Here is a 23,721-nt window from a genome sequence, read left to right on the forward strand (position 1 = left end):
ATTCGGTGGCCCTGGGCATAGTTGTAAGGAAGTCTGTAGAGGAGATGTTTAGTCCTGTTTTGAGATGAAGATAATTCTTCCAAGGAGGTTATTTTTAACACTTTCCGTCCTGTGGGCACTAAGAGGGCCTCACTTAGCAAGCCCATTATAGGTTCGGACAGACCCACAATAGGGCGGGGCCGGGGCCGAACCAAATCCGGTGTATCACCCCCTGAAAAATTCCTGGGGATTTTTCCAAGGAAGGTGTGGCAAAATAGGAAGCAATAAAGAGAAGCTTTCCTTGTCCTTGAAATTCCGATTTTGTAACTTTTTCGGATCCCAGATCGACCACTTCGATTGATTGTTTTTACTCAACTCCGCATTTTGATTGGTCGTCATTCGTTACTAAGTGTAACGAGATTGGAATCTAGATCGCGGAATGAGTGAAAATCGTCTGTCAATTCGACCCCAATTGAAGATGGTTGATCTTAGGACTTATATAATTTTATTAGAGAGTTTGCGGCCGAAGTTTTCAACACAAAAACATGTACGTGGGACGTTCAACATCGCTTTCCTGTAAGCCTAGAAGTTTGACAATGGTGTTTGGAAAGTCAGTGGAATACGTCCTTTTATTAGGCATGAAATTTATACCTTTTAACATTAATAGTTGTATAAAATCATTTTACAAATTTTTTTACATTTTTGTGTGGTTCCGGTCCACTTTCGAAGCCTCACATTACAGGCGACGATATTTATCGCACTCAAGATATAGTAACTGTTATAATTCATAGATGGCAGTGCTAGCATCCTCTCCTCTATAAATGGTGACCTTTTGGTAGCTGTGTTTGTACAGTACTTGACAGTTGTACAGTTCTTATGTGATGGAGTTAAATCAGTTTATTCCTTCCACATGGATTACACTTATTGCAAGTGTATTGCTGTTATGCGTCATGTAAGTATATGTCATTATCTACAACAATGTCTATTATTAAAAAAAGTCTTTTATCAAATTAATTAATATTTAATTATAATTCTTATTTAATTTCTTCACTGTGAGTTAAAAATAAACAAAAATTTATATTTGTATTTTCGCCAAAACTAATTTAAATATTGTTATTAGCAGCTTATAAAATGAATAATTTTGCCAATATATAAATGATCAGATAAACAATTAGCCTATCAATAGAAATAAGTTAATACTAATGAAAATTATATGTAAATACAATTTAAATATTATAGTCATAGTGAGTTATCTCGTGACCAAATGATTATTTAATTAGAAAAAAAATAGCATTGATAAATTACATCCTGTTCAATGCCATCTGCTTTCTTGAAAATGTTGAATTACGTCATTGAATAAACAATGATAAATTATATAAGAAGATTAAAATTGTATTGTATCCATAATATTTGAAGGCTTTAACTATAGCTACTTTTATGTATAGGCCTAAATCAATCAATTTTGTAAAAATAAAATTAAAAATTATTATTTAAATATCCAATTGTAAGTTATTAAAATAAAACATATTTTATATAATTGTAATTGTTTTCGGTTATCGCTAATCATTATAAAATAATAGTAACTATTGTAACTAACTAATAAAAACAAAATACAAATTGATGACATGAACTTTGAGATTTTGTATTTTATCATATTTATGAAGTAATATTTAGAATAGAATATTGAGATTTATTTATCTAGTTTTATCATAGATTAATTGAATAAAATGTACTAGAACTGAGTTGTCCGAGTCTGAGCTGCTATTGTACTTTTACGAATACGGCTTTTCACGGAACAGTGAACTTTTTATCTGTATTTGAACTAAAGGAAAATGTTCCATAAATTTTTAGGAATAATCAAATTAGTTTCTAGTGTGGTTATTTGTATCGTGTTTATCAGGCGTGTGCACTCCGTATCGGAGCTGATGGTCAGGAGTGTGCGATACGTCTCTCAGATTTCACCTGAAATGTACGGTAGTTGATAACGCGGTTTTACAATTACAATACGTGGTCGACACATTGATGTCGACGATACAATTACAATACGTGGTCGAAGATCCTACATTGAGCACATACTCTAAATGTGTAAAATGTATTTTTATTCTTATAAAATTTTGTCTACCTGTCTTATAATTGTCATCATTTCAGCTCCATATTTCCGTCATCACATTCCTCGGGTGATTAAAATTTCGTAAATCTTTTTTCCACAATCTGTGTTGCTGTGTACCGAGTTTCATTCGATTCAGTTCAGTAGAATCGGCTCCATGCGTGTCTCATTGCCGTCAGTTTAATTCTGAAATATAAAACTACCGTACAATACAAAAATTGAATTTCGATTTATTGTGAACTCGTTTGTTTCATTTATTACATTCATATTAACTAAATTTTTGATTAGTTATAAGATTTTACAATAAATAATTTCGATTAAGAAATCATAGATTGTTTAAAGCAGCTTAACAAAGCTTCATTAATAATTAATCTAAATTATTAATTGGAGATTTACAGAAATTTGAAAGAAAAAATTTAAATAATTTGTAGTTTAGTAATTTTAAGTATATTTTATTTGTTTTTTCATATTTTAAATTCAAATAATCATTCTCATTCTTCACTTATTTTAATTTATATCATTTAACAAAGAATTTTATTGGGATATATTCTATGTATTTAATATTAAGCTTTATTTAAATAATGCAGAACAATTAAAGTATATTTAAATGGAATGAATTACTCAAATGTAATTCAGTTTAACAATTTTTTAAAATTTTATATTAAAGACTTCAACAGTGTGTTTTGATGATATGACCGCATCGATTTTCCAAATAAACCAGTTTAAATAAAAGTCAAATTCAAATACATCGCTTCGATTATAATATATTTAATCGTGAATCAAAAGTAAAAGATCAATATAATAAACAAAATAAATAAAAAAAACCCTATTATCTCAGTACAGAGGTACTCGTAGTTTGAACACTTCAGAGTTAGAACTGCGTGCGCAGTGAAAAAAAATGTGCTCGAAGCTAAACGCAGTCTGTTGAGCGCCAAGTCGTCTCTCGCTCTTTCATTATGCTTGTATGTTTTCAGTGCGTTTTTCGCTTTACATTTCTGATGTTTAGTGTGCTATTTGTCATTTTTTAAAATTTCTTCCTGCAATTTTAAGAAAGGGGATTTCCTCGGTTAAAAAGCAGCCGGGATCCCGTTAGAGAAACTCTACGTGGCTTCCAAGAAGTATGAGGAAACAACGAGGTCTAAAAGAAAGGATGTAATATCGACGATTGACACGAAAATGGAACTTATCACGAAGCATGAAAGCGGTATACGTGTAGCGGATCTGTCAGCAATGAAATTAGTAAATGCAGTTTTCATTTCAATATACAATATTTGCGTATTTCATTTATTGTTTTTCAGTTTTAATTTATTATTTAAGGCATTAAATTGCGTTATTGTTACCTTAAAACAGCATATACACATAATTTTTAAGCTTATCGTTTAGGGTCTGGGAATGGATTCTTTAGGATCACCATCCGTTATTTCTAAGGAAAATTGATTGGGACTTCGAACGAATCAGAGTTCGAACGGCTTTCTGGAATAAATTAAATTCGAAGTAAGAGGCACCACTGTATTTTTGTGTTAAAAATGATATGTCTATGTTATAAAAATCAAAACAGTTATCTTGATACCGCACACAATTAACTTCTGGCATCAATGTTTAACATCGTATATTGTGCCAATTACTCCAAAGATAAAAGCAACCATCTGGATGACGTTTCTACTGTGGAACTGCCAGATATTTGTGTGCGTAAGATGGGCTGAGGATAACCTTTAAGGGAATATAAGAAAGGCCAGATTACGGCTTGGAAAGATTGTGGCAATCAGTGTTAATCCACAGATTATAATCGATTGCTAACACTTTAGTAATCGATTTTATCTGTGGATTACCAAAAGATTTTAGAGAACAATAATTGCTCTTTAAAAACTTACTTTCTAATGCTAAAAGCTGATCGTTAGAAATGATTGATTGAAACAACTAAAGTTATATGTGAAAAGATAGGTAGTCATATCATTATGAAACGCACTGTAATTTTTTGTATACTGTATATAAACTCATTCTTTATATAAATATTTTTAGTTATGTGAATAGAAAATTTCAGTACTGGAAACGACAAGGAATTCAATGTGCAATTAATGGAATTTGCAGTTTTGTATTGGAAACAACCAAAGCGCTGAAAAAGGTATTTGATGTTTAAAATATACATATTTTAATTTTATGATAAAATTGCTTGAACTTGCTGTTAAGAGATTTGATTGAGATCGTGGTCACCGTCCAATACCAAATTTGTTGGAGGCAAAAAAAGGGGTTTTGATCCCATATGTAGATTTCATCCACACAGAGACCAATTACGTTTACAAACAATCACTTCAATTGTTACGTGAAAAACGCTTACAAAATAATTTCAAAATTCCTTCTCTCGAGTAGGATGTTTCGAAAGCGAGTAGGCCTAAATGTCTCTTGTGGTGGACATACTCGATCGTACTGTTCACGATTCCTTGTGGATAGACAGGTTAATTAGTCGAATCGATAATATCGGGAACACCACACAAGTATAGAAGGCGCGGTGACACTTTAGAGCACTCGGGTAGTGACGAGCAGGTTTTCGTATACGTACGAAACAAGAGACCGTGTAACAAACGACCGTCTTGCCCTTGGACTTGAGCTTTATTCTCTTTTCGTTCTTAATAGTCCATCCCGATTAGTAGCGATTTCGATTATTTTTTATCCTTGTATTCTAATAGGTTTCTTTCTCGTTTCCAAGTGGAATTCGAGACCCGTATATCGAGAATGAGATAGCCATCATTGTTTAAGACGATAGTGTAGTTTCTTCCCCAAACTCCGTCTCGTTGAGTTGATTTGTCATATTTATCGTGACTCAATATAGTTGTGATCCAGGTTCGGTGAAAGCACACCACCACATTCAAGATAAACTATATATATATTGTAAATAAACTGTATATAGAGTATACAAGTTGGAAAACACAGTTAATACGGGATACACAAAGCGTGGTGCCTCACGTACTAAATTGGCTTTCGGGAACTATTAAGCTCTGGAGAGGCCTCGGTCAGACTGTGGAGTGGCTCTACTGCAGGGTTCGTCCGGAATCAGCACTTATCCGTTCCTGAGATAGTTACTAGAGGAGTATGCTCTCTAAGCTCAGTGGGCTTCCCAAATGTCTGAGACTTCCGTGTTACCAGTCTCGAGCCCGTCTCACCCCTATCCCGTCTGCTCCGCAATTTAAGGATTTTTTGGACGGAAACTTTCGACCAATTAGAAATCTTCCTTGCGCGAACATCTTTCACCCAGATCCGCTTTGATCGTGTGAGAGTGAAGCTTACATTTACGTCCGCAGATATCCGACCCACTTGTTTACCAAGTCCTAGAATACCTTGCTTCTTTACAGCTAGGAGTTTACCATCTGGCAAGTGGTCTATCACTGGATCCAATTAACGAAGTCGGCGCTTCTTTTGTTCCCTCTCTGTTTACAAGCCAATACTTTATAACGATGTTAAAATTAGATATTAACTTGAGACGACCGATTTTGGGACTTAACAAAAAAAAAATGCATAAAGAATGTAAGTTTGTCTTACACCTTTTTCTTTTTCTATTAAAAACAATAAACCTAGACTAACTTAGTGGGGTTCCGGGGCATGTCCAGAGCCTCAAACTATATAAAATTAAACTATTTAGTTAATTTACACTTTATTAATTTTCTATTTCTATCAAATTCATATTTAGTGGCCTACATAAACAAATGCCAGATTTTTCTTAAATAAGATAATAAATATTTAAGATCGGTCTATCCAGTAATAAAACGATAATCCGTATTTCCGTATTAGCTAAATACATTTCTTCAAAATGTTATAATATACACGGAGAAAATTCATAGAGTACTGAAAAGTGAAAAATAATATCGTGATGACCAACAATTAATTAATTTTTCTCCGATTTAGAAAAAACAACACATATTTAATTGCCATAAATAATAGCCCGACATCGATGCAAAGATTTTAAATTTTGAATTACCCTCTATCAGGCTCCAAACATGCTCAATTGAAGAGAGATCAAGCAATCAGTTTGGCCAAGAAAGGATGTCACAACAAGGAAGACATTCATCTGAGAGGCGTGCTGTGTGTCCGGGCATTGTCTTGTTAGAAAGTGTGCCCTGCGTACTGCAAAAAGAACAGTATCACAGCAGGTCTCAAAATGTCAACATATCGCTTTGCTGTGATGGTCCTGCTATCAAAAGAACTCAACAGGGAGTTATGGTCCACCGAACTATAACTCCCTGTTGTCGGGTCGTGTGACATTTGACAATAACAGCGGGACTCTGATGATAGCCAGAATGTTTCCATGCACGTCTGCATACAGTTCCACATTAATCGAGCCCAGCACCACTGTAATCGTTCTTGATGTTGCCTGTGGGTCAATGGCAGCCAGCATAATGGACGTCATGAGTATAGATTCTGCTCGTGTTGTCGTCTAGTAAAATCCAATGCTTTGTAGCTCAGACTATTCACTCATTGGGTGTTAATTATTTAACATTTGCATATTCGATTGAAAGGTATTTGAATATGACATTTTATTACAATTGAATTATTTTTGGGGGTGCGTCAATTTTTTTTCTGTCGAGTATAATTCAAAATAAATGTGAAAATTCTTAAAATATAAATTTTATAAAATCTAATAATTGATTATTATATTTAAAACATAATAATTTAATATTACAGGAAATCCTCGTTAGTTCAAAATTCAATGGACAAAATAATCGCGAATTCGTATTATCCGAGATTTACACGTTTCTGTACGTACAGTATGCCAAATGCCACGTAACTGGTGTAATTTATTAATTAAGCAAACGAAATACGGCAACGTATATACGACGCTATTTTCGTTAATTAATAATTTATAATACTAATGTGAATAAACTGGAGATAAATAGCACGTGTCTGGTGAGAATCACAGGCTGTTAGAATTTATAAAACATAAAGCAGAATTCCTGGAAATGTAGCCCAATCTTGCAATCTCTAAACCCAGCCGTATTATATGAGATAAGAGGAAAAAAGTATTCTATGGGTAAGATGACATCCGAAAATGCTTTAGTCTAGTCAACATGGTTTTCCTTTTAGTACGGAAGCACTTATTTTAAACCAGTGGTTCTCAACCTTTATTACCCATGGACCCCTTTTCCTCTTAAGTTTTTGTGGACTCCCGTAGACATTGCACAGGAAAAAATCTTATATTTTTCACTAATAAAAAAAGAAAGGAAAACGTTCAGAAATGTCACTATCAAGTGACATGACGCTGATGGTATAAGATTCTCCTAACAAACCCCGGCTTTATAATCTCTCTTTGACCTTTGTCAATGAGATATATATGTCGTATACGTATTCAATATTTTAAATAATTTATATTTTAACCCTTATGCAAGAAATGAGTAATAAAGAAACTGACAATATATATACAGTAGAAATTTAATTCTCAGTAAAACGAGGTTCTGAAGTAGAATTACCCTATAGACCCCCGTAAACCCCCAAATCGGTACTTTTTTATTGGACCCAGTAATGTCACGTGGACCCCGGTTGAGAACCACTGATCTAAACGAACAAGTCCGAACACACGCATATCATAGTTTGCACAGAATTTTCACTTGTAATTTCGAAGTAGCCGTATTTCGAACTAACCGAATACCTTAACATGTAGTTTTCTATATCCTTGGCCAGGACAAATAGTAGGAACTAACGGGATTTCGAATTATCCGAGTTCGAATTAACGAGGATTTCCTGTAATTGTGTCCGTGTTATATTTTTAAATTATTGTTTTATTTCCACAGCCATTGCATTCAATAGAGCTGGAATATTATAAAAAATATGGCCGAATATATGGGTGAGTTTAATATTTTACAGTTCATATCTTTCTTCCACATTCTAAATCCAATAAGTCTTTTATATTATTTATGTACATCAGATATAGTAATAAACGTCGAAGCAAACGTTATCATTAATGTAATCTTCGGATTATTTTCGAAATTCCAGTCTTGATTCTAATTCTTGAATTTATATTCAGGAGACTCAATTCTACCTGCGGACAATTCCATCGACGAACAATTTAAATTTCGCGTTGCCTATCTCATCAAGGACTTCCAGAGTTCTTTGCTAACTGGCATCCATATACTGAATCTGCGATATTAAACTTCAGCAATCTTGTGGACACAGGAAGTGATAAACGAATTTCAGATGTCTCGTTTACATTTTTCCGATGACACTAGTAAGATTCTTGGTCGGCAGGTTTTGCAGTATTTCAATGGAGAGTATTCCATAAAGGAATATGTCTATTGGGTCTCTGTTATGTTATTATCAAATCGCAAGTTTCGTTCGATAGCATTCACGTAGCAATTTCTCTATCACTCGTGTTAAAAAATGCACCCTGTTTCCACAATCAGATGTTTCACTACAGGGTGCATTCAGTGCCCACTTGTGAAATGAATTTTGTTTATGTTTCAACTGGTTTGCATCAACTTTGTATTTTTTGAAAATTAATCATTATTAAGAAATATATTTACATCATTAACTTTTCTAGATGGACTACCCATCAGGATCAATGAAATGTTATTATAAGTATTGCCTGAGTAGAAATACAGAACGAATAGGTGTTTGATACGAACTTGTCGCAAACCGTCGCTAGGAAAAATCGTTCATAAGTATTTACAAACAGAGATTAAAAGCTGATATAAAGGCCAAACTTCAACCCGTACTAATACCTGTAATCTCCTTGATGCAGTAACAGCAATCTTTTTATTTAATATCTTTTAATGGTTAAGCTAATGTTGGCTAACATTAAAACGCTTATTTTATTGTTAGCACGTGTAGCTTATGCTTTTCAGTGAAAAGTGAATATTATGTATTTAAAATTTTAGATCGTCAAATGATTGTCATTCCTTTGATTCTCGAAGCATTTTGCAATTATTTAAATACAAGAATGAGTTTTAAATTTTTTACAGAAGTTGTATGATATTTGAACTTTTTCTGGCCTGACTTACTGGCCTGACTGGTCCTTACGATCCATTCTCCTGTCAGCTATGTCTGTTAGGCGATCGGACCATTTACCGTTTTTCGGAAAACAAGCTTTCTGTACTGACAAAATTGTAACATCAAAAGTTAGGCAATAGACAGTGCTGCAGCAGTTTATAACTAAATTTATTTTTCATAGTCTCGATTCACAAAAAATGATTGTAAACCAAAAAGTGTCCGGACGTGGTACGGTCTCCCCTAATCTTTCTTTGAATCTGTTTAATTTAATATAAATTCATAAAGACATTTTAAACTCATTCTTTTAAAGTTCGTCATCGGATAAATATTGTGAAGTTGAATATAAATAATAATCTTATTGTTAACTTGATAAATTTTTGAAAAAACTATTTTTAATATATCTCTGAGTAATAAGAATATTGAAATTAATAAATTTTTAAAATTAAATTCTGTAATATAATATTTTTATGAATGACTCAAATTCATATTATTTTTTATATTTTTTTTTTGTAGGAGATTTATGGGCGTTAGACCAATTATTTGTATTGCAGAACCTCATATTCTGAAAAAAATTTTTGTTAAAGATTTTAATACATTTCATAATAGAGCGGTAAGTTGCAAAAGATGTTTTACAGATCGCGAATTTGTGGTAAATAACCTGAAATTTGCGTCATATTTTGAAAAGCTTTTATTTTTGTGTTTTCTTCCTACATGCCTTACATCGTCTGTTGAAGTTTCTAGGTGTTAAGAAAAAGTACTTCGCCAAGTAAATTTCAGTACTTTACAGTACTTTCTTTTTTCTATGCATGAACGACGAGAACACGCGAATTAAATAAGTATTAGAATTTTGAGTTTTTCAAGTTGGGATAAATTTTGTACTTACTGTATTTATTTTTGGAACTGTAAAGGGAGTTAAATAGTTGTTTTAAGACAGAAGATGGTGTCCTATCTTTGCAAATTTAAAGTCGTGACCGTTATATTTAAAAACTAAAAGATAGAAAATTAACTACGAAATAAATTTAATTATATTTATTAACATAAATTTTAATTGAAAATTTTAAAATAATTATTAAAAATATTAAATAATCTAAGATATATATAAGATATTCATTATCAGACATAATTTTAATACAGTATATCTTTTGTGGATTTTATTCCCACAAAAATAAAAAAACATTGTTTATCTGTAAAAAATTTTAAGTTTAAATATATTAAAAAGGCTTATTACTTTATTTTATTACTAATTTTATTACTTAAATAATAAGTTGTATTTTCAGAATGTACAGACGGGCAATCCATTATTCGACAAAACGATGTTTCTTGCACTAGATGATGATTGGAAAAGAATTAGATGCATCGTGAGCCCAACATTCAGTAGCGGAAAAATGAGGAAAGTAAGCTAAATTCATTTGATTAAAATCGTAGAAAATTTTATTTGTTACTTAAATTCTGAAAATGACTTTTAAGATTTTTAACGATAAAAGAATTTCAAAATGTAATCAATTCCCTGCGTATTAAATATATGAAACTTATCCATTAATCAATTTAACATGTATTATAAATTCAGAATAAACGTTTGTTATATTTTCCAACTAATTAATTTATATACACCATGTTTAAATATTTTTAGATGGCTTATTTGGTTAAAGAATGTGCGGAGAAATTCTCAGAAAAATTGAAGAAAATCGCTGACGAAAATGAAAATAATTGCATCGAGTGTAAAAAGTAAATTAAATATTAATATTATAATAAATAAATATCAAGCAATGGGATCGGTTATTATATTAAAACAATAATCTTTAAAAAATTGTAAATTTCTCAAAAATAAACGAGTTTAAAAACAACTCTTTTTTATCCGACTTCGAAATGAGTTAAAAAAGTCGGATAAAAAAGAGTTGTTTTTAAACTCGTTTATTTTTGAGAAATTTACAATTTTTTAAAGATTATTGTATTAATATTATATTTAAAATATTAACAACCTGAGAACAAAAAATAACATTTGTAGTATAGTAAAATCTGTGTAAACCAGAATCGCACTATACCGAATTAATTTTTGTTTTGAACACGTTTTTCATTTTATCTGTAATCTTTAAATTGTATTAGATAACCGTCACAAAGTACATTTATTTTTAAACTAAACTCACTTTAACACACGTAAAAAAATTTATTACTAAGTTTAATTCAAAATGATTCCAACTAAACATGGTAACATTTCAATGAAGAGTTGGCAAATATTCAACTGCAAAAAATTTTCGTTGTATCTAGAACAAGTTCTGGATATTAGAATACTTCTCGAATGTTTATCAGGTTACATCACAGCGAACAAGATAATTCGAATACCAAGAATTAGCGTGTCTTGCTGCCTTGGAAAATTCTAATTTCATTACCGTAATACAAATTCCAACTTATTCTGTGATTTGATTTCTCGTGAATATTAATGCTTAATTTAAATCTTTAATTACCAACAATGTTGTTCTACTTGTTCTCGAATACTCGGTACTAGTTGGACGCTAATACTCTCTGCAAGACAAATTGACAGCTTTGTGTTAACTTATTCTCGTTGTTTTCACGAATACATTAGTTGTTTGTTCTCGTGAACTCGATTCTTCCAAACCCATTCCGATTTGAAATCTTTCTTTTCTTAAAAGTATTAGATTCTGCTCCTGGTTAATTTCAACAAAGACTGATATTAACAACAACCCTGTGTTCGTATGTACCTTCGTCGTGTGATTTTCGTTTCTCTGTCAGGGTACTGTACAAAATTGTTTTCGGAATATAGCTTGTTACGCTCTGCCATGACAGTTATACTTAGCTGAAAGTGTTTGTCTACAAGTGAAATTTTAATTTTTCTTTTTATTCAGGTTAATACCTTTCCTGTTTCGCATTGGACAGGTTTCCAGGTAAAAGTAAAATTACAGAAAATAACGCTTCGTTTCGAAGAATTTTTCCCCTGTAACTAGGTTTCTGTTTTGGACAGGTTTTACTGTATTACTAAACAATCTGCCTGATTATTTATTAAGCCCGATATATAATTTTGCTTATTATTTTGTAATAATACCATACCTATTATTAAATTCTGTGTGCACTATTAAAATTGTAGCACTTTTAAATATTTACTGTGAAATGTAATGTTTCTTTTCTTGCAATCTAGTTATGTAAGCAAATATTATGTTTATTAATTGGGCTGCAATTTGAAAAATTGTACACCTATAAATTTCTACTGTCTGTCAGTTTGTTTTTCTTTTCTTAATCTCGAAACTGTGTTAGATAAATGAAACTCAAGACCAGATATGGAAAGCTTAGGGGCAGGAAACTGCAATTAATTATACATGAACTTTCGATGAATAACTAAAGTCATGTTATTTCTATTCAAATGTTTTCCTCTGAAAGTAGTTAATAAATAATCGGTACGACTTTATTGTTAAAAGAAAAGTGTGATGTGTAGGTGCAAGATACTACAGTAATAATTTGAAGTGAGAGCATATATTTTAAATGAAATAAATTAAAAATATGATTAAAAATTGCAGCCCTTCATTGAGACAATGTCACAATAAATAATCGCTTATTAAATAAATGAAATATATTCAAAACTTTATATTTTTAAGTTATGAATATTAAACAACATTTTGTTCATACTGGTTTTATGTTATGTATAATTCTTACATTTATTTAATTATGGTGTTTACTTTATTTTATTTTTCCTTACAAGTATGAAATTCCCTTGAATTAATCAATTTTTTATTACAATAATTTACAATAATATTCTAAACTGCGAGTAGTTTAATTATTTAACGTTTTTATTCATGGCAATATTGAATTAATATTTTCAACGCTTTTAGATACATTACTTGTTTCACTATCGATGTAATAGCTTCAACAGCATTTGGAACGAAATTATCTTCTTTAGACGATCCAAATAATGAGTTTGTTATCATGTCTCGAAAAGCAGTAAACAAAGATGTTACATTGTTAGACATGATTTTACGTAAGTATTATTATATTTTATTCAAATGATTCATAAAAATGTTCATATTCCTTAAAATTTTTAAAATATATATATATTTCTATATGAAACAATTATGCAGGGCGTAATTTTAATGAATCAATCGCGTTTTGTGTATTTAGTTAATTTTATTTAATTTGTACAAATTTAAATTAAATAGAAATTCAGTGCCTTATGTAAAAAATATAATTAAAAATATCTGTTCCATTACAAGAAAATAACAATAGAAAAAATACTCGCATAGTAACATCCTTTTAGCGCTATCTGTGTAGAACTGTTTCGTCATCGTATTAACATACTTTAATATTCTGTTGCTATCAAATACAGTAATATAAATAATTACAGTGAAGAATATCGTAAAGTAATGGTTTATTTTCTTAAATGTGCATGTTCATCATTTGTTTCGAAGAATTTTAAGTAAAATAAAGTAATGAAAATCTATAAAAACTAGTCCATGTTTTCATGTCTCGATATATGGTCACGTTCATTATCCACTTTTCTCAGTTAATCTAAACTTTACTATGAGGACATTTTGCACACATTCTCGTAATCTAATTTGTTACAGGAAAATGGGAAAGACAATAGTCGAAAAAAGAGAAGTATTCGCAAAATGAATTGTGCTAGCGAGAATTTCTTTGTAAATATCAATTTATAATACATTTAGTCGATTTAAATCTATATAAATCGATAAATTCGATGCAATCTAAATCAAATTATAAAAAATTGACATACCTAATTGTAATTAGAGTGTCTTACCGAATCTTGCTGAAAACTTAATATAGATTACATAAAAGCAAAAACAAAATAAATAATAAACGCCTAATGCTATACATATTCTGCAATATACAATAATTTAAACTTTCATACAGGATAATGTATTATATTAAATAATAGAGAATTAAAATACAAAGTAAATGTACTGTAATTTACAGTGAATATAGTTCTAAGCACGGTTCATTCAAATACTGTATAGAACAATAATTTAGTAGTTTATCAATAGATAGTGTAAGGTCGCCGACTGGTGGGGATAAGTTAATCCCGTGTCAGGATGAGCCTAAGGGACGTTTGCATGTGGGTGTGGCGGAGGATGCAAATGATGACAAGTGTTTTACATAAGAAAACCCGTTTATTGGATAACATATATGCTTACATCCACAATTGACAGTCCACTTCTCTACAGTCCTTCGGAGTGGCGAGGATTTCCCTTCCGTCGAAGCCCCGGGGCGGACGAGATGAGATCGCTGGACAGCTGCTCGCAGAGGTGCTGAGACGTCCTATGTTGTTGGCGGCGACACAACACAACACAGATCACGGCTCTTTGCTGGATGCGGAGGAGACTCTCCCCGATCTTGGAGATTCCGATTTTTATAGTTTTTCGCTCGCTATTCCAATTTCCGATTGGCCCCTCATTCCCTTTCCCGTTTTCCGATTGGTCTTTCCCATGTTTCTAGGCGAAACTCGGGACGACCCGGGTCATGGGAAAGGTCCGATTCGGAGTGTCCATCTGGCGCCTTTTTGACCATTGTGTTCGGAGATTGTTGATAAATTTACAAGACTCGAACTCATAATTTAGCCCGTTAATTGCGATTTCTGTCATCTAGGGACTTTTACGATTCAAGCGCGACGTTTTCTATCTATTAAACTGTTCTCCCCTTCCGAAGTTGTCTTCTTAGATCGACTATTTATGAGCACTCGAGTCAGAATTTCACCTATTTATGAGTTTTTGTGTCATAATTCTATTTATTTATGGACTTTCGTGTCAGAATTCTACCCTTCCATTTGACATAGATGGATCGTTTTTAACACATGTTTTGGCACGTGTTCCGTCACGTGTTCCGACACTCGTTGTTTACATTTTGCGTCGCGATGTCTAGATCAAGAGTTTTTTCTTTTTCTTTTTCTTCTCTCTCTTTTCTATATAATCTATTGTTATAATTTAAATGCAAGAATTTCGTGATTTACGGACCTCGTCTGCAACCTCACAATAGAATCGATACCGCACCGAAATCAATATGTTTTTGAAATGGCAACTAGCTTTTACATCAGGCTTAGAGGTCATTCAAATATATCGTCACTAATTTCTAGACACTCCTATGCTGATATCATACATGACCTGCCACATCCTAATATTAAAATCAAAAATTTCTGTAAGATTAATGTACAGAAGGTTAATTTATTTGTATTACCTGCAAAGGCAAGTCTAATTTTAAAAATAGCCGAATAGAAAAATGAAATTCATTGATTTGTCACAGAAGAGTTTGATGACATTCTACTAGGTAACTCCTTAATATGTTTTATACTAGTATTTCAGTGGTATCTTCATCTATAATCTATATCTGTAAAAGTTAAATTTTTGCCATTCTCATTTTATATATTGCAAGTTCTATTAAAGGGCTTCTAACAGAGTATGCTACAAAATGTATCTTTTCACGTTACCTCTCTCATTGTAGAAGCAATAGCAGTGTCCTAATGATAATGTTAACAACCCTTAATTATTATAAATTTAGTCTTGGAGACAATAGTTTAAAAAGAGTACTACTTTTGGGAACTATTTATTGCGAATGCGAGCATGAAATTACAGCGAATGGACTACATATTGATATCTTAATTTTGAACATAATATTTAATAAGTAGTTTATTTTTGCATTAAATATCATATTTATTTTATTAAAACAATTTATAATTATAATGGATTCAAGTGTTATTTATTTTATTTATTTATATTTTTATTTAGTTTTATTCCCAAAATTAACAAAATTGATAAAGATAAAATCTATCCATGAGTCATTCAGTTATTATAAGGATTTCGTTTTACATGTTATTAATCAAAGAGAAAAGGACAAAATGGTAAATTAATCAATGTTATTAAATTATTTTTAGTAATATCTTACATATTTTGCATTTATTGTTTGATTTATAATTTCAATTTTTTTATTTAAACATAATTTTAATATAAGAAACAGGAATAGTACTAGGTTCTAAGTCTGCCCGCAGATGCTTTCAATTACGAATAATACCAAACCTCATATTATATACTGTACGTTTTTAGCATATATGCATACTTAAGATACATTTTAATTTAAAAATGATAAAGCCGTATTAAGAAAACTAAATTATATAAAGCTCTGTACGGTATTTATAGCGATACCGCAACAGTAAATGAAATGGTGAGCGGGAGACTGGGAAAATATTTAAGAAAAGAATGATTCATGTCTCTGCCTAGATAGAGACACATGCGCAAAATTTATGAATTCAAATTTATGGATTTTTAATTTTCAGACTTCTTTTATTAAATATTTTCAAACCACGGATAAGGGAATTACTCTGCTCACTATATTTCTGCCTATCAAAATAAATACATTAAATTACCTATCCCATTTTTCCATTTTAAATAATAATTAAATTCACTTATAACAATTTTATATTTGCAGAAAGCCTACGATTTTCTTCAGTTATTAATGGATTCACAAAAAGGTGTTTTGGAAATTTCCCCAGAAGAAGCCAAAGAAGAAGAAATGTCAAATATTAAAATATTACCAATACATAAAAGTATGTTTCGATTATATTTAAATACTTTTCATTTATTTAATATAATTTTAACTGTACTTTCAGCCATGAGCTCCGACGAAATGATGGCTCAATGCGCTGGGTTTCTTTTTGCTGGAAATGAGACGACCACAAACGCAGTAGCTTTCGTCTTGTATCACATGGCCTTACATCCGGAATATCAGGATAAATTAATTGAAGAAGTAGATGAGATCTGGAAAACGAATGTAAGATCAATTTTGAAGGATGCAATTTCAAAATTTAGTTAAATTTAATGCTACATTTTATTAAGATTATCAAACTTACTTTATTACTTTATAAATTTGGAATTTAGAAAATTAAATGTCTCATATTTAATTAAATTTTTTAAAATTTTTAGGGAATCAAACTTTATTTAAAATTTATTTTTAATCTTAAATGATATTATTTAGGATGAGCTGAATTTTGACGTGCTTAATAAAATGCAATATATGGATGCCGTTATCAACGAGACACTGAGAAAAAAACCAGCATTGATTCAGTAAGCTTTCAGTAAGATTCAGTAAATTAAAAAATTTTTTAATTTTTATTTATTTTTCTGACTCAATTTCAATTTTATTTAAATATAGCAATATTTATTGATACATAAATACAGTTAACAGAAATCGTAGATTTCTCTTAATTATAGGATTGCTGTATTCTTACGTGTTTTAACTAAATAATTCTATATTTATAGACGTAGTGTTTCGTTCAACAATTAAAATATCCGAAGATTAGATGTCCTATATCTATAAATATAGGATGATTTAGTTAAAATGCAGAAGATATTGTAGATTTTGATACATACACTTGTGTATAACTTAATATAACGTTTATTTATACCAATTTAATAACTTTAGTTTCGCAAATTTTTTCGTGTTTCAAAAATTACACATTTCCGTGTATTATGAGATGTTAATCAGGGAAAATTGTTTTGTTTTTAATCTTATGTAAAATTCAAACAACGTTTTCTTAAATTCATGATAATTTAAAATGATAGTCAATAATATTACCAAATTTATATTTAAACCTAATTTTAATACATTTCTCACTATTAAAAATGTATTATTTTTATAATTATACAGTAGTTAAATAAACCACATTTATTTATTTCGTTTTATTATTTAATTAGATTATTCAGAGAATGCACTGAAGAATACGAATTACCAGAGTTAGGTATCAAAATACCAAAAGGAATGAATATTCTAATTCCTGTTTATGCAATGCATTATGATAAGGAATTTTTCCCAAATCCAGAAAAGTTTGATCCTGACAGGTATTTAGTTTAATTTTTATTTAATAAGAAAATTTGTAATAATTAAACAATAATAAAATAATCGAAAACAAAAGCGTGTAATGATTAAATGACCATTCAAATTTGTATTTCTTATTCCGTGTGTGAGATGTTCAACATATTGACGTGATAATTCGGCAGGCTTCTGTGAAGTTATCAACTGTATTAATTAACGAGAGTTTAATCGACACTCTCGCATGAGTCTGTAGATGTTTGTATGTGTCAGTGTCAATTCTCAACTTTCAAAAAATGTCTTTAACCATGTAAATGCTTGGATTGTGGAAAAGCTTCTTTAAATTAATGTACGTACGTCTATTTGAACATTTCATAAGTCTGTTTTTCGCAAACAAAAGAAAAAGTTCAGACCTGCATATTGTTCATCACGATTAAGCTCTGTTCTGGTTCCTTTATTTTTGGAAGCAAACATGTAGGAAGCAAACATTTGTTCTGAGCTTTGCATTGACCAAACAAAGCTTCTTATATTTATACAGTTTTCGAACAGACGTATCAATAAACGTTTTTTATAATGAAATGAATTCGAAATTTGTTGGTGTCATTCTTTCGACATGAAATAGTCCAACCTGAATTTGTTTTGACTCGCCCTTGTAGACCTAAAGATAGTTAATATTTCTTACGATAATATATAGGATGATTCCAAAATATGGAGAGAAACTTTCGGGTAGTGATTCTTGTCAAGACAAAGAAAAAAATGCTCCTATAAACATATGCCAATAAATCATAGTTTTTATTATGCTACATAAAATTGCAGAATAGTATGACACACCTGTCTGGACAGTCACAGAAAATGATCGAGAAGTCCTTCATGGGTTTATTCAAGCATGCACACGTCATATCGTGGACTGACACACCCTTTTCTGCTTGTATCCGACAGCGTTATAGGTAGGATCCACAAGTCTGCACATTAGGAACTGACTCAGCATCTACAGTACTTTTCAGATGCCTCACAGGCAGAAATCAGAGTTCACCATTGGGTGGGCCACACAACAGTCCTCTCTCAATCAATCCATCTGCTGGGAAAGGTAATTCCATATACAGTCAAACCTGTTTTTATGCGGGGGATAGGGACCGCATTAAAAAAACGCATAAAAAAAAAAATCTCACGAAACTTCACGAATGGCTGTAAAAAATAGTTTTCGCAACACAATTAAAAAAATATTTTTTTTAATGCGGTCAACAGGGACCGCATAAAAAAAGTCTCACATAGAAAATAACTCAAAACCGTACGAAATAGAATTTATTGACAACAGATGTCAGCACTTGACTGCATCGTCTGGTCTATCGTCTGTTTTACATATTTTTGTCCAGGTGGTGTTTTGTTGACTTAAAAAGTAAATTATTTCATTTTTCGCATATTCATGCAATAATATTACTATAATAAGTGCATTTATGCTATAATAAGTTTATTTAGCTATAATAAGTCAACGTAAGACATGACGAATCGCACGAGACTAGTAGCCAACTATACCGCACAAATTAAAAATTCGCATTAAAAAAATCGCACAAATAAAAATCGCACATAAAAAGAGCGCATAAAAACAGGTTTGACTGTACTTGCAAGCAAGAACACAAAAATGGATTATATGAGCACTAATGTATTTCTGGACGTATGTTAATAGGACCATTTTTATTCTTTATTTTGCCAGGAATCAGTTCCCAAAGTTTGTTCCAATAGTTTGGAACTACTCTGTATATTACAGAAAAGCGTTTAATTGAAATCAGTGATAAAAAAAAGTTTTTCTCAAATTTTGCTGATTTCATGTAAAATGACTTAATTCTGAACTTAAATAATTTTAAATCGGTTTTTAAATTCAGGTTTTGGATTTTGAAATTTACAATATTATAATAAATGGAGCAAAGAAATTCTAACATTTTCTTTTGTCGTTTTCTTGGAGTAAACAATTACACATTTGAATTATATAATATTATAATAATACATAATTTCTGAACTGAATATATATCCAAATTAATAGTATGAAACAATGCATGGTATAAGCTAAATTAAATCTTTTGTAAAATGATTCTTCTACAAGGGGATATTAACCTTGATTACTTTTGCTTATTACATCTAACCTTTCGTTAGCACTCTCGAAGGGTTCCTATAGAACTTCTCATAGGAATTTAGGTCACTCAAAGTCTCTGTGCACATGTCACTTAAAAATACGCCAAAAATCAGGTTTTTATTGTATATGTATTAAAAAATGGTTTTATTCATTCGTTATTAAATGTAAAAGTTTCTAAAAATTGGATTTACTTTCGGTTAGAAAAATTTCTTTACTGATTTAATGACATAGTAGGCTTAATACTTTTTCACTGTTTTGTATTATAAATGTTAATAATTAATATATTTATATTAATAATATATTAATATACGTTCGTATTGCCTAACATTTCTGATATTCAAGAATTTTGTGACAAAATACGATTTAAAACTTTATAAATTCACTGTAATTAATTAATTTATTATATGACACGAATTATTATGAAATTTCACATTAATTGTATTTCAGATTCTTGCCAGAAAATCGAAGTTCTATTATTCCATTCACTTATCTTCCATTTGGAGAAGGCCCAAGAAACTGTATTGGAATGAGATTTGCTTTAATGGTAGTAAAAATGTGTCTCGTCTACATCTTTCGCAATCTTCGAGTGGAAGCTACAGAGGAAACAAAAGTAACTATATTATTTATTTTTTCTTAATTAAGATGTTTATTTAATTTTATTTTTCTCGAGTAATAAAAATATGCAAATGTAATGCTACTCCATACCAATGCATATATCTTTCTTAAAATAGCTTACTTATTTCTATTTTATCTGCTTTATGTGTGTATAAAATAATTTTTATATAAACTATCCTTGCATTAATGTTCACACGTCTCTTAAGCTATAATATTTATATAAATCAGACATGGCCAACAAATGAAGCACAATCAGCCAATTTATCACAGCATATATTTGATCGATCTTGGATAATATTGCCTAGTAAAACGCGAAAACATGTGTAATTTTCATGCGAATTCCATATTTTCCATGGAAATATCTTTTAACCATCGCTATGGATCGGTAACTCAACAAAATAAAATAGACCCCAGCATGCGTTATTTTTTTCTTTCTGATTTCGGCACAATGAAAGACACGTGAAATACTCAAAAAGCAACACGAAAAAGTGGAACGTGCTATTTATTTGAATTGGCATATTCAGATTGTACTGTTATTTTTAAAATTAATATATTATGTCCTAAACAATTTCATTCATATGCAAAATGAATGTGCCAAAGAGAAACAAAACTTATGACTTCAACAATCAATGGAAATAAAATTACTTTTTATTATCATGAAAGATATAAAAGCTGCTTTTTAATTTATAAAGCCTTCGTGTCTTTACCATAAAGAGGAAACCTGAAATGTCAATTACCGTACAATAAATAAATACAGTATAGACCTAACTGTTTTGCAGCGTAATTTTATAACAGTTAGTTAATAAACTTCTACCGCCATATTTTTATTCTTTCTATTGGTGCTTTTTGACTAGTGAAAATAGATTACGCAGCACTATAAATTTGTAAGGTCTGATATAGGCCTATATAAAATAATATGAAACAAAACAAACTATTTCCATTTATTTATTTTTTAATGTAAGTAATCTCTGAGGAATAGTATTTGTTATAATTTTTAATATTAACCGAAAATTTTATCTTTTTTTTCATAAAAATAGAATTAGATTATCATAAAGACAAGTCACTTCATATAAAACTAATAGTATGGCATGGAACATCATTCAATTGATTAAGATCGTCAAAATGCTGCAAAAAACATTTCTAACTTAAAACTTTAATATATTTACGTTTACAATAATATAAAGTCAAATTATGATAATGGGTTTCGATTCATTGATAATGAGTACTAATTATTATTATAATAGTAAATTTCTGCAATAAATTAGTTAATTTATTATTAAATGCTGCTTTGTTTATTTTTGTTCTTATACTGTTTATATAAAAAATTTTTATACAATACGTTATTCTAAATTAAACATAATCTATAGCAAACTTTTGAGATAATAATAATAATTTTTTAATTATAAATTATAATATCTTTATTTTGGTTTTTCTAGTTGCCCTTAGAGTATTTTATCGGACAAGGCATACTTCAACCAAAAAAACTTATGATCAAAGTAGAAAGAAGAAAATGATATAATATTGTTAGATAACAATGTGAAAATTAATGAATTTAATGTTTTTTTTTACAATGCTTGAAATAAAAATGATTTGAAAAAGTAAGTTTGATATGAAATTTACAATCAATAAGTACTGAACTTAATTTCGAAAATTTGTTTATGAATTATCAATAAAGTTTTTATTTAAAACGAGCAATTACTTATTGTGACATAGTAGTAATGCAGGGCTGCAATTTTTAATTATATTTTAATATTTAAAAATAAGCTTTCGAAACCTGGCCTCGATTTTCATCTGTTCAACTCTATTCTCGAGAAAATTTTGAATTGAAATGATATGACTTCCGGTCCAGACTGACACTTCATATATAATTCTCAGGTCTCTGGCTACTATAACTGAGCCCGGATTCTATAACTGCTTTCTATAACTGAGCCCGGATTCGCAAACATCTCGTATCGTAAGTTAGGAAGTAATTCATCGTAAGTTGCCAGATACGAAAAGTTTCATATTCACAAAGCACATCGCAAGCTACGATATTATAAAAAGTCTCGTAAGCCGATATTTACTTTAACTAAATAAAATGTTATCTTCCTATGTTGCAAGTATGTGACAGCGTCTACTAAAATCCTAGCAAAGATCAAAAAGATCAGGATGATTCATTTGTATTACCTGGTTGAAAACGTTAGGAAATGAGAGAGATCAGTTATGGAAGCGTAGAAGGTGAACAGTGTGACAGGTTACGTGGCGAAAGGGAGAGTAGCTCATGGCATTTGTATCGCATTTATTAATAAAAACAAAATTACAATTAATTTAGATATAATATATACAGAGAATGCACTAAAACCATACAGTTTTACAATACATAATATGATGGGTAACATATTTAGAACAAAATAATAAGTGTGTTTCCATTTCGGAAATAGTGAATTAATAAAACATTTTAATTATTGAGGGCATATGATCTAAGTAACGATATACAACTAACTCAAATCAGCCATGATGTCGTTACCATTTAATTGGTGTCTCTTCGCCCGAATACCGGTTATTTCCTAAGTTCGATCTAATAACGTGTGAATATTTTGAAAGTACAGTATTCAAAAACATATTATTAATATTTATTTTCAGTCTATATTTGGTGTTTTTAAAATAATTATTGCCTCTCGGTAAATTGTTTTATTACAGATTGCTGTAATAAGAATTGCATTCTTCGACGTTTGAGAAAAAGTTTTTAACCTTGGCGAATATTTTTGTAAAATAAGATAAAAGAAACCTATGCAGCATTTTGTCGTAACTTACGATTACTCGTTTAACATAATTATACAACTTCATATTAACATAGACGTCGCGAATAGGGTTACATAGTATAGGTTAACAATTTTGTCTGTTTTACCGTAAAATTTACGAATCATTCATTCATGAATACGAAATGTAAAATATTGTTATTTTCTGATAACTTTACGATATTGGAGAGATACTATGTCGTATCTTATAAGACGTTTGGGATCTTGGCCCTGGTCTCCATTTTCATTTATCTAACTCCGTTCTCGAGATTAAGGAAGAACGTGCGGACAGACAGAAGTCAGTGGAAATCTGTAGATCTGCTATTTGA

General features: G+C 30.4%; 1 protein-coding gene across 1 annotated transcript; it reads left to right on the forward strand.

The window, feature by feature from the left end:
* The first annotated feature begins 855 nt into the window (after positions 1-855).
* On the forward strand, positions 856-22,223 carry LOC136988897 (cytochrome P450 3A21-like). The gene is made up of 14 exons (XM_067286907.1): positions 856-931; positions 4,106-4,208; positions 7,864-7,916; positions 9,572-9,668; positions 10,336-10,452; positions 10,689-10,783; positions 12,898-13,043; positions 15,796-15,908; positions 16,493-16,610; positions 16,674-16,834; positions 17,039-17,127; positions 17,758-17,901; positions 20,448-20,610; positions 22,052-22,223. Exons 1-14 carry the CDS (start codon positions 861-863, stop codon positions 22,127-22,129), a joined length of 1,548 nt encoding a protein of 515 aa, XP_067143008.1. The 5' UTR covers positions 856-860; the 3' UTR covers positions 22,130-22,223.
* Positions 22,224-23,721: the final 1,498 nt, after the last annotated feature.

Source organism: Centruroides vittatus, unplaced genomic scaffold (assembly GCF_030686945.1).
Source record: "Centruroides vittatus isolate TY-2023 unplaced genomic scaffold, ASM3068694v2 scaffold_386, whole genome shotgun sequence".
Classification (NCBI taxonomy): Eukaryota; Metazoa; Arthropoda; class Arachnida; order Scorpiones; family Buthidae; genus Centruroides; species Centruroides vittatus.